The 12147-nt window shown below is 39.8% G+C and overlaps 1 protein-coding gene across 5 annotated transcripts in view; it reads left to right on the plus strand.

The window, feature by feature from the left end:
* PARD3B (par-3 family cell polarity regulator beta) overlaps nucleotides 1-12147 on the plus strand; it is a 1000807-nt gene that overhangs the window by 618253 nt on the left and 370407 nt on the right. For all 5 annotated transcript variants that reach the window (XM_064586958.1, XM_064586957.1, XM_064586959.1 and 2 more), the window contains 2 exons: nucleotides 1648-1747; nucleotides 8458-8573. In XM_064586958.1, the coding sequence (XP_064443028.1) occupies nucleotides 1648-1747; nucleotides 8458-8573 (216 nt within the window). The remainder of the gene's footprint in view (nucleotides 1-1647; nucleotides 1748-8457; nucleotides 8574-12147) is intronic.

Consider the following 12147-nt stretch of genomic DNA (forward strand, 5'->3'; position numbering starts at 1 on the left):
ACATATATGTAAGAACATATAATAACTGATATAATGAGGAATTGGCTCACATGATTATGGAGCCAGGCAAGTCCCAACAACTGCAAGGTGAATGAGCAAAGCTAAAGACCAAGCAGAGACAACAGTGTAGTCCTGCCCTGAAAGCCAGCAGACTCAAGACCCAGGAAGAGTCAGTATTTCTGTTTAAGTCCCAAGGGCAGGAAAAAGCTAGTGTCTCAGTTTGAAGACAGTCAGGAAGGAAGAATTCTCTCCTACTCAGAAGAACGTCAGCATTTTGGTCCTACTAAGGCCTTCAACTGATTGGATGAGGTTCACCCACATTATGGGGGGACAATCTACTTTACTCTGTCTATTGACTTAAATGCTAAGCTCACCCAAAAAACAACCTCCCAGACACACTCAGAATAACGTATGATTAATTATCTGGGTACTTTGGGCCCAGTCAAGTTAACCATAAAAGTAACCATCACACCTGGCATGTGGGCAAATCAAGCAGGTTCTTTTACCAGCAACATTTCACAGGGGTAGGGACACTTTTCTCTTGTTCCAGCAATCAAAACAAATAGGGTCCACCTTTTACCAAATCTCTCACTGTAGTAGATACACAGTAGAGTTTAGGGGGTATAGAAGAATAATCTTTTAGTTGCTTATTAGCACTTTGCATTTATAAATCTGTGTGAATATGCACCATCTTATATAATTCTTATATTCCTCTAATGAAGCTATTCTCATTCCCACCTTATAGATTTCAAAAACTAACACTTAGAGAAGTTGAATTGTTGGGCCAAGTTCACAGAGTAGTGGGAGCCATGACTGGGGACCTGGCGGCCTTGCTGCACAAACTTGACTCTCCCCCAGGCTGCTCTCTCATGCTTTTCATACGTTCATTAGTGCTGGTAATAAGGATGAGCATCAGATGACATAATGTACATAATGCTTAGCACAATGTCTGGTACACGATAAGATCTCAACAAACCTGCTTGTTAGTGGTTGTAGTAAGATTCAGGATACATGTCTAGTTCTTCCAGAGTAGAAGAGATTGAAAAAGTGTACATTTTAAGTAGGTGAGAAAACCAGGTCTGACCCTAGTCTTTTGCTTCCAAGGCCTCAAACCCACGTATTTCCATTGTGGCACAGATGCAAAAAGAGTATTTTTTCCCCTCTACCATCTCTAAATGGTGAGTAGATATAAAGTATCTCATGTTTGGGGTTTTTTTTTTAAAGTGCTTTTTGTCACTAAGGCAAATACCTAAATCACCACATAACCCAGCGTATTCATGAGAGAGTCTTGTTTACAAAACCATTAAGGCATGAAAGAGATGGCTTTGTTAATCTTCCACAGAACACGCGTCATGAGCTACTGTCAGCCTTCCGTAGCTGGGAAATGCTATTCAGGGTGCACGGTTTTGACTTGCCTTGGGTTGCTGCTAATAGGGTAAAAACCTATTAGCAGGCTTAGATTTCCTCACCCAGGGCTGCCTTAGCTCCCATACAAATCCTGAATCAGTTCTGTAGGAGGACTTATTGATTTCAGGTTGGTTAATGTGTTGGTGCAGATGGCATCTGTGAGATGGACCGAAAGAAAGCCAGGCACCAAATAGCTCTGCCTCCCATTGACCACAGCTTCATTGGTTCTTTGTTTTTTAGAGCTATTCCTCCCCAGTGACGGATGGGCCGAGGCTGAGGTCCCGCCTTCTCCACCACCACATCCCATTCTGGAACTGGGCACTGAAGATTACAGCCACAGGTACTGATAAAATGCGAGCTCATCAACGTTCCCCAGTACAGTGTTTCTAGGAAAACCCAGCAACCTGATTTTGACTCTATTTCTTTCCAGAATGGAAATCTCATAGCATCTATAATACCTTTTCAGTGAAAACTCCTCATAGCTAAAATTAGTAGTTTAGAATGTTCATATTTTGCTTCCTGGAATTTAAGATTCATCATATATTATAAAATATTTGAGAAAATTGTTGAACTTTCTTTTATCATGTTGAAAAACCAGAGAACTCAAAAGGTTCTATGGGAAGGTATAAAACAAAACTGAGGGGACATAAAGCTTAGTTGATTTTTTTCTTTTTTCATTTGTAATTGGCAAACCCTAAAGATATTTTAAAAATAAATGTTCCAAGAAAGTTAATGGAATCCAAAAATTAAAGCAACACCATATATAATCTAAAATATTGAAAAGAGTGCCCAATATTATATCCACTCTGTAATAGAAACCAAAAAATCAATAATTTTTAGAATCTCACAAGCATGAGAGAGAGAGATTTACTAAGTGTACACACCATCTGACTAGTGGAATTCATAGATTTCGTTCTTCTGATGAGTTTTAAAAATCATTAACTTGTCCCTTTGCTATTTTCTGTATTTATTATGGCTGTTAAAAACTGTGTATTTTATTCCATTCTATGTCCCAGGATAATCCTGTGAAATTTTTTCATTTTTCTTGCAGCAATGCTGGTGTCATTCCTATTATGCTTTTTATTACAATCTGCTAAAAATAAAACACCACCAAAAGAGTATAGCTAACTCTATTAGCGGGAAGCTTACCTATATTTAGCTATCTCTGATTCCTTCATTTTTGAAGTCCGCTATCTGACTCAAATCCAATTTCACCAACTGGGTGGATAATTACAGTAATGTTCTAGATCAGTTTTCTAGGGGTTTCTTGAAAGAAAATGTAGACATATTTAATTTTGTCCATTCATTTCCATTGCCTGCCTCAAACCTGAATCAAAAATGGCAGTTTGGTGGCCATAACAAAATGCATTTAAAAAATAATTTCATTCATTCTACTTTACTGTTTATTCTGTGTATATATGCAAAAGTGTTGGAATAATGCAAAGATGAATCAGATATAAACCCTACCCTCAAGAAGATGGTAGGCAGTAGGTAAAACAATAACTAGCACGCAAGGGACAAAGTGGTATTTACCAGAAGGTATAGAGAAAATGCTGTGGACATCCAACACAGAGGAGATGCTTCCAGATAGAGGAATCAGGGAAAATTTATGGGAAAAGTGACATTTCAACTAAACCTCAAAGTATGAATCAGAGGTGGACATGAGAAAAGCCCAGGAAGGAGGGGAATTTCAGAGAGAGGGAAGGGTAGAAGGAACAGCATGGCAGCTGGGAAAGGAAGTTGATTTGTGCAACTTGTATCATGGCTGACTGGCCAGATGCTAGAGCGCAGAGTGCAAAGATAAGAAATGCAGACTTCCTTCATTAGATGGTCAAACCTTGTGGTAGGGTTTCAGCAGAGAGCATGATAAGACCTGGGTTTTAGTTGTGCACAACAGGCATTAGGGAGATGGAGAAAGGTTAACATCCACTGGAAGCCAGAGACTCTTTGGACATTTTCTAGGGCAGTAGCAGTGAAAGGTATTAAGGATCTGTGCTGGGGAGGGTGGGGAGAAGCTTTCAGATGAGAAACCTCTTCAGGTGAGAGAGGGTATCAGAGATATTGCAGAGATGGAATTATCAGGAATTAGCAATGGCCTTTTTGGCTTCTTCAGTGTCTCCACAAATTTCTTGGGGGGGTGGGGTGTGGCGGGAGGTGTTGATGACAGTCTCAGGTTGAGTGAGTTCAGTTGTGGATGCGGAAAGTCATAAACAAGGATAGGGACTGGCAAGAGAAGAGATTGGGCTGGCCAGAATGAAGAGAGGAACAGCATGGCTGGAGAGGAAGGGGCAGAGCCAAAGACATTTTTTAGATGGAAGGAACAAATGTAAAGCTTTGAAACTCTTCCCCCTGGGATCTTGTGACCTGCACCATCCTGCAAGCTGCTGCATTGCCTAGGTGACCAGCAGCAGCGAGGCGGGGGGGGGGGGGGGGGGGGGGGGGGGGGCGGGTTGGATGTGTGGAACTTGGGATGGAGGAAGGGTTGGAAGGGACCAGGAGGGCTGAGCAAGGGAGGCCGCCCTGGCTTTCAAAAAAAAAAAAAAAAAGTTAAAAGCCCTCTAAAAGGGAAAAGTGGTTTAGGGATGTAGCCAGCCTTCTGAAACAGAACACAACTATTGCATGAGAAGTGAGATGCAAACGTGATCAGACTTCATGCCTGTTACCTTGAACCAAAATGACATCAGGGATTTACGGAAGTTACCTGTAGTTATGATGTCATCAATTATGGACAAAAGTTTAGAATATATGTGTCTAAATAAAAAATAAATACAAAGGAAGTATATTTTCTACTGTGATCTCTCAGAAAGGGTTTAAGGCAAATTAGGAACAGACAGAATATATTGAATTTTATTAACAGTTTAGACAACATTTGGTTATTCCGTACATGATCATATTTTTTTCTTTCTCCATTCCCTCTGGGTTCTCTGGGTCTGTCTCTCCCCTCCCTCCCTCCCCCACTCTTTCCCTCCCTCCCTTCCTTTCTGTATCTACTCTCATTCATAGTAGCCAGTTGTTGAAGCCTATTCATGGATGGACACCTGAGATTTCAGAATTTTTTTTTTTTTTTTTTTGCCATACCTCTCAAAATCTTCTCCTTCCTTTTGATTTCTGACAGTTCTCCTTGAACATTCATGGCTGGGTCTTATATGTCTTTCACATTCCTGATTTGTCACCACATTCAGGATGCTGGCATATGCTTCCTGCTACCTTTATTGATTCATTATGCAGCATAATTTGACATTGAGTATCATTTCTATTTGATAGATCCCCTGGTTGTTCATGCTGAAAACGTGGCCTTTATCTAAACCGTGGCTTTGGCCTGCTGTCAGCTCGCAGCTTCCCACAGCCTCCACGGCAGCCCCCTGAGCCATGAGCACGTGCTGACTTTCTTCAAAATTAAAATATGTCAGATTTTATAGTTAATCACCGTGTCACCCTTTCCCTCCAAAAACTTCCAATAAAATTACAAATGGTCTTACTAGTCTCACTTACATGTCTAAAATGTTTTCACACTAACTAATTCAATACTACACTTTATTATTTAAGTGCACTGTATAAGTTCATAGACCAATGCACAGTATATTGGCTCTAATCCTGTAATTTCTCATATTACACTCCCCTTCTTAAATATCAGCCTTATCTTGCCTTATTTCTAATTTTGTACCATGGCAAAATGGGTCCTTCTCTCGAAGGTTTCAAAACGTACACTTGGTCATATTCAAAGCAATGGCAACTGGTGTGTAAATCGCTATCATCAATTTAACGGATATATTCAGGTATGCATAGTGTGTATACACACACACACTCACACACATATATATGAACATTTGTTACACTCATTTGTAGAAAGCGGCTTTTTTAGTTCTTTTATCAGCCTTCATTATATGTAAACATTTTTACCAAAAAATTCACTTTATTTAGACTGACCCTTACCTGACGTTACTGCATCAAGGGGCATTGCCACCTTGCTTTCTTTAAAATGGGGATGGGGATCATTGTTTCCCGAGAATTTCAAGAAATGTGAGTTCTTGTGTTTAATTTGTCAATTAGTGCCTAGTTTGGTAAAGTAAGACAATAAAGTGGGTTAACCAGTGTGTGCCTCCGTTAGGTAGATTCCCATAGTCTTCCTTGAGCAGAGCTCTGTAAATGCAGTGCTACCTAAGTTTTAATGAGGAATATTCATGTTGGTCCTAAACCCCCTCCTCAAATGGCTTTCGTTGTAACACAGGGCATCTGTTTGGGTTAACTCTTTGCTTTCCTTTTATTTCATGGTATGTAGCACTCTCCTGAAACACAAAGCTAACCTAAAACGCAAGCAGCATAAGAGAGGGAGTGAATCTGCCCCAAAGGGAACATTTGGATGTTCCTGGAGTACTTATCAGCAGCACCTGTGCCCCGGGCTGGCCACCATGTCAGCCAAAGCTTTTGTGGCTCTGAGAAAAGGCAACATGAAGAAACCACAGTTCGGGTCCTCACTTTGCCACTGGCCATCTGTGTGACCTTGGAACAGCAGCTCCTCTTTGGGCCTCAGTGTCTTATCTACAAGATGAGGAGTTAGATGAGGTGACCTTTAATGCCTCCCGGCTCTTAAATTCTCCATTCTCTGAAGGCCATGAGTCTTTCTGACACTAAAACCACATCATCACAAGAGATCAAAGGATGTGAAACTAAGTGCAAATAAAGGTCGAATACCACATTTAAAGGCAAGTGCTTCCAAAACATCTAGGCTCAGGGGGAAGCTCATGTTCACAGTAGCCTCTCAGAATTCTTCTTTAAAATGGGCTGAAACAATCCGAGCGATGCTGTTATGCAAGGCCAGCGTCCGTAGCCCTGTGGTGCAAGGAGATTTACTCACACCTGGCATATTCTGTCATCACTCCCTACCACATCTAATATACTCCATATAGGCCACTGGTTTTATCGATTGAAAATATAAGCCAGACACCAAGGAAGAAGCCAAACAAACAAAAAAGCTTTCTAAAGAGTAGATTTGAATTTCTTGAGAAACTTTCATGAAACCATGTATAATTTCTTCACTGAAGAGCGTCTCAGGCCCTCTCTAGCCTACAGAAATAAAGAAAAGATTTAACAGCTCACTTTGATCGAGCTCTCATTGTGTTCTAGGCGTTACTGTTAGCATATACCATACCTTCATTTCTTATAACAACTCTCTACATCCTAAAACTCTCTCTTGCGGGGACTAGTACACTGAGGCCACATGCCCTGGCTCAGGGCTCTCTAGCCCAGGTTCCTGACCATCACGGCACATTACCCTTAGCTCCACTCGTGCTGAGCATAGCAGAAGGGATAAACTTGTTGGAGGCACCATGTTGTATACTTGAAACTAATGTAACATCGCGTGTCAACCTTACCGCAGTTAAAAATAAATAAATAATATTTGTTAAAAAAAAGGAAAAAACCTGAAAATAAATAGAAGGAGAGAAGGGCTCTTAGTCCCAGGTCTACCGAGACCCTGACCAAAACAGAGAAAGAAAGAGACTGGAAAAAATCGTATAGATGACTCGAAAAGCAAAAATGTATGGTCATTTGGGAAGCAAAAGCGGGTCTATTTATTTACCTGCTTAAGTTGTTTCCTAAATGCTCCCACTGGCATTTACTCTGTGTCAGAATCCATTCTCCTGACTTTACAAATCTTTTTATTTTTACTTTACAAGCTCATTGTATCTCTCAAGAACCCCGTGAAGTAAGGAGTGGAGTTAGACCCATTTTATGCATCAGGAAATTGAGGCACAGAGAGGTTCAGGGCTGTGCGCAGGCCCCACAGCTAGTCAGGGGCGGAGCCGGGATTTAGAACCAAGCAGCACTGCTTTGGCATCCGGGCTCTTGAGCTCTGTGCTCTGCTGCCTGATGCGGGTACTTCCATAAGCCCCCCACCGTATTACAATAATGGGGATTCATTTATTCACTCAGCAGTATTACTATTGCTGCATTTTAATTTTAAAAAAGGCAGTATTGAATGTGCATAACTAATGAGTTTCAAGGAAAGATGAAACTTATTTTGGTATATTTGGTTAAGAAATTGAGATCCCCGGTACATTTTTGAAGGATTCTCATTCACGATGGTTCATTTTTTTTTTTATTGTTGCTTTACTGTTTACAGTGTCAAATCCCAACTGTTTGAAAACCTCAACCTCAGTACTTTCAGATTTATCGGACACTTGATTTGAGTTTCACTGTATTTAAGACTAAAGTTATGCTGAAATGAGCCACCATATTAACTTTCTCAATATATGAGAATACGAGGGGAGAAAGCAGCTGTAATTTAATTTACAAAATTTAAAAATTTGATTTATTTCTAGACCAAGAAATAAAGCATTGTCTGTAATTCCCTTGTATAATCCCCTCCATCCTCAAGCCAAATAAATAAAATATTTAGCAGAAATAGAGTTCTTTGAGATTGACTACAAGTACTGGGAAGCCCATAAGGGCATTTAATATATCTGGTGTCTAAACTGTGCTTTTCTTGTTCTTTCCTTTTTGTGTTATTAATGAGTAGACTGTGTGCTCGGTATGAATGTTAGTTTCAGGAAATAGGCCTAAATAAAGTCGGAGACCAAACCACTGCAGCCGGCAGTCTTTCAGCAGGATGGTCGTCTCTAAAGTACACAAGCCTTTACTTGTTTTTAAAGGAAGGGCATGCTTAGCCCTCAGAGATCTCTTACCCCGCTTCTAGGCTCTGTGAGTATCTGCCGACCTCCTCCAGTTCCTTCCACGCCTAGCTTTCCCATTTGAAGTTATGTATTGTACAGCAGGATCCCAATTAGCAGAAATCAGTGAAGAGGAAAACATGATATTAACCAGAGAATATTTTATTTAAATTGTGGAGTGTGATAAAGTACATAAAAATAGAGTTGCTACATCTCATAAAAGCCACCCAAGATTCCAGAATCGGTTGAAAATACATGGTTGGGAGCTGGAAAGGATATGAGGTGGGGCTGGGTTCAAAATGAGAACTGCTTCCTTTACCAAAAGAAAAAAAAAAATTTTTTTATTCCAAATCTAAATACGGCGTATGGCTTCTTTCCACAGCTCTGGGGTGGATTCAGCAGTATATTTTCCAGATCAGCACATCCACTTCAGATCTGTGACACCGGCCAGGCAGCCTGAATCGATGAATCTGAAAGCCTCCAAGAGCATGGACCTTGGTAAGTGAGGGTGAGTGACATCCAGGTCAGCGCGCCAGCCTTAAGCCCATCTGTCTTCCTGAATGTCCTCCCTTTGTTGCCTCAGCTCCAACCTTAGGGGGCGAAGTCGGCCCCAGGCTGGAGGAGGGGATATTGGTCTCACACATTTAATTGTAATTACCCCTCTTTAAAAGAGAGGTGAATGACATTTTTATAAGGCGGTCCATATTGGTCAGAAAAATACGATTATTCCTTCCGGATGATCTGGATGCCGTCAGCATCAGTGAATCACCTGCCTTTGTATTTGCACTCTCACTTCTATCAGTGACTTTGCCATTCTCGCGAACATACCCGCTGCGGGGTCTGGGAAGATAATAGGGTTAAATGAATCCTCTTCCACGGGGTTTCCTATCTCTATGTGCAGTGGACAGGGATGGCAGCAGTGATAAATCTTCCCGATTTATCTCTTGAAATGCCCATCTTCAGATCCTGTTAACACTGGAGGGGAAAGGGTTCCTTGAGTTTGCCAGATGGAGGCTGTCAAGGTACCCTGGGTCCATGCCTGAAGAACCTCACTGAGGTTCTGAGCTCCGCAGGGAATTTCAGGGTGACTCTTGGCTGCTAGTGCAGAACGAGGGCCCCCTGGAAACAATGTTCTCCAGGTCCTACGATGTGGGACCCCAGAAGACATTTCAGACACCCAAGCGTATTGCTGTGCTCTCACGGGCTGTTGGAGAGAGAGGACTATGAGGGAAGGGTGCAAGTGCAAAATAAATCCCCAGCAAATATTCATTGCTGCTGCGTGCTCACAGGCCGTGCTTTGCAAATGTTTTCTCTTGAGACGTATTGCATATTTCATTAGTTAGCAACAAGAATATAGAATAATCAAAACCATGTGCTCCACAGAACAATCTGATAAATAGTGCTTAGCTCTTACTCATTTACAGGAGTTCAGAAAAATGTTCAATCATGATGAAACAAGAGAAATTGATTCTATTTTCTACAAATTAACTAGATCACTAGGATACGTTTGCTCTGATCACCTATAGCAAGAGAGGGATAGAAAAGCTGAGCCCTGGTCAGAAAAGGGGATTTTCTCCAGCATGAACCTTTGACAAACCAAAGGAATCATGTGTGAGTGACCGAGGTTATTACTAATAATTTGAGGAGCAACTGATTTTTATAAAGTGCTTGATAAACATCTTTTGTTCTGTCTTCCCAATTACTCTATGAAGAAAACAAATAGATAAAAATCTCTTTTAATTTGGGGCAAGAATATATTACTATTTTCCTCATTTAATTAAAACAAAAAGTTCCAAAAAACTCTCTGCAAAAGAAAAAAAAATGGCACCCATTTTAAGAAAGAAAAGCTATTATCAAATCTGTAAAAATAAAGCCTAAGGTGTATCCAGAAACAGTATTTCTGTTTATATTTTTTTGTTTCTGAAAACTTTGTTTTGAGAAGTTTTCTATTTTTACATTGAAACAGTCCTTCCAAAATATGTATAGGTAGCAGTCACTCATTGCATTCTATTGGACTTACACCATAAGTGACAATAGTAATCGTTTGTTCCGTTTGCCTCATTGGGTAGAGGTCCCGAGCTGTTTTCAGGACATAGGTGCCAAAGCTGTGGCTTAAACGCAGCATACAGCAGAAGTGGTAAAATTTGGTATACAAATATTTTATACACCATCAAAGTTTGGTCTCTTCCAGGAAATGCCAGTTTAAAGCTAACAGTCTTGCAGAGGGCAGCATTCTAGAGCCATTCTGAACCCCTGTCCCCAAAACAATTGAGGGAGCTCAATAAACATGTTGATTTTCTTAGCACATAAGCTCAGATGATACCAGATGGTAAACATTTGGAAGTGTCTTTCCTGTTTGGTTAGGTGAAAAGATTATTGTGAAGTCATTTCATTTTCTATAAGTAGCAGTGGGCAACCTAAGGAATTATTATATTTACTAAAAAGGGTGGTGGCTATGCTTATAAAGATATCAGGGTCAAGATCCAATCTTCAAAAAGTAAAAAGTCAATCATCCATCCATCCATCCTCAGGTATTTAGGCTGAATATCAAATCAGTGCTTTTGACTATTTTTGGACCTGGAAAACTAGCAGTTTCCTATGGTTCAAAACTTAAAAAAAAAAAACCTTTTATTTATCTAGTCCTTTATGTTGGATAGTTCTCCTTTCCAAAGTCTACAGGAATCTTTGAAGGCTAACAGTCCCAATTAGTACCTTTGTTTTTGTTTCATTTTTGTTGCTGAGTCTAGGCTAGCATTTTAACTTGCATATTATGTTCAAATTATTTTAAAGGTGAGTGAGTTCCATTTACTTAATTTCACTTATGTTTCAAAAGATAGACAGCTCTTGTGAGAAAAAAGTATTCTCATCCCCAGATAGAAACATGATTTAAAAATAGTTGGCTATGTATACATACGTAGCACTTTATTTGCTGCACCATCTATGTACATATATCTATATCACATATTGTGTTTCTTTATAATAGTTGTACAGTTTTATGTGAATGAATCTGGATTTGCAATTTGCTTTTCCCCTTTTGACTGAATTTAGGATTGAGAGTTTAGGGTATTTTTTGTTTTTTTTTTGTTTTTTCAGGGGATCCATTTGTATTTCACATTCTATGATTTGCTAATTTATATCCTTTGCCAAAAATGTTTCCATTTCTTAATTCTTTTTGTCTTTAGAATGTTGTTATGGGGTCACCTGGGTTGCTCAGTCAGCTAAGCGTCCACCTCTTGGTTTTGGCTCAGGTCATGATCTCATGGATTATGAGATCAAGCCCCATGTCAAGCTCCCCACTCAGTAGGGAGTCGGCTTGAGGATTCTCTTCCTCTGCCCCCCCTCCCCCGACTCTCGAGTACATGCACTCTCTCCCAAATAAATAATCTTTTTGGGGGGCACCTGGGTGGCTCAGATGGTTAAGCATCTGCCTTCGGCTCAGGTCATGATCCCAGGGTCCTGGGATCGAGTCCCACATTGGGCTCCCGGCTCAGTGGGGAGCCTGCTTCTCCCTCTGACCCTCTCCCGTCTCATGCTGTTTCTCTCTCACTCGCTCTCTAAAAAATAAATAAATAAAATCTTTAAAAATAAATAAATAAATAAATAAATAAATAAATAAATAAATAATCTTTTTTAAAAAAAGAATGTTATTATTTATGTTGCAAAGAATTTCTTTCAATCCATTATTTGTCATCTTAGTTTGATTATGATATCCTTTACTGTGAAGAAAACTTCAGTCTCGTAATAAAAAAATTTCTGTCTTTTCCTTTATGACTTCTGGGTTTTATACTTATCACATTATTTTCTTCTAGTACTTTTGGAGGCTTTTTTTTTTAATATTTACCAATCTGTAATATATTTATCCACGGTGTGTGAGGTGGAAAAAATGTTTGTTCATGACAATAGGCAAATTATTAAGAACATTTATTGATTTTTACATCCTTTCCCCATTAAAGCAGAATACATTAACATTGAATATTAAATTTCCTTACATACATTGGTCAGTTTCTAGACATATTTGTCTCTTCCATGCCAATGTCACCTTGTTTATATTATCAATATGCTATTACACTCT

Source organism: Mirounga angustirostris, unplaced genomic scaffold (assembly GCF_029215605.1).
Source record: "Mirounga angustirostris isolate CCGP_5_RB_7025 unplaced genomic scaffold, mMirAng1.0.hap1 SCAF_3, whole genome shotgun sequence".
NCBI classification, from domain to species: domain Eukaryota; kingdom Metazoa; phylum Chordata; class Mammalia; order Carnivora; family Phocidae; genus Mirounga; species Mirounga angustirostris.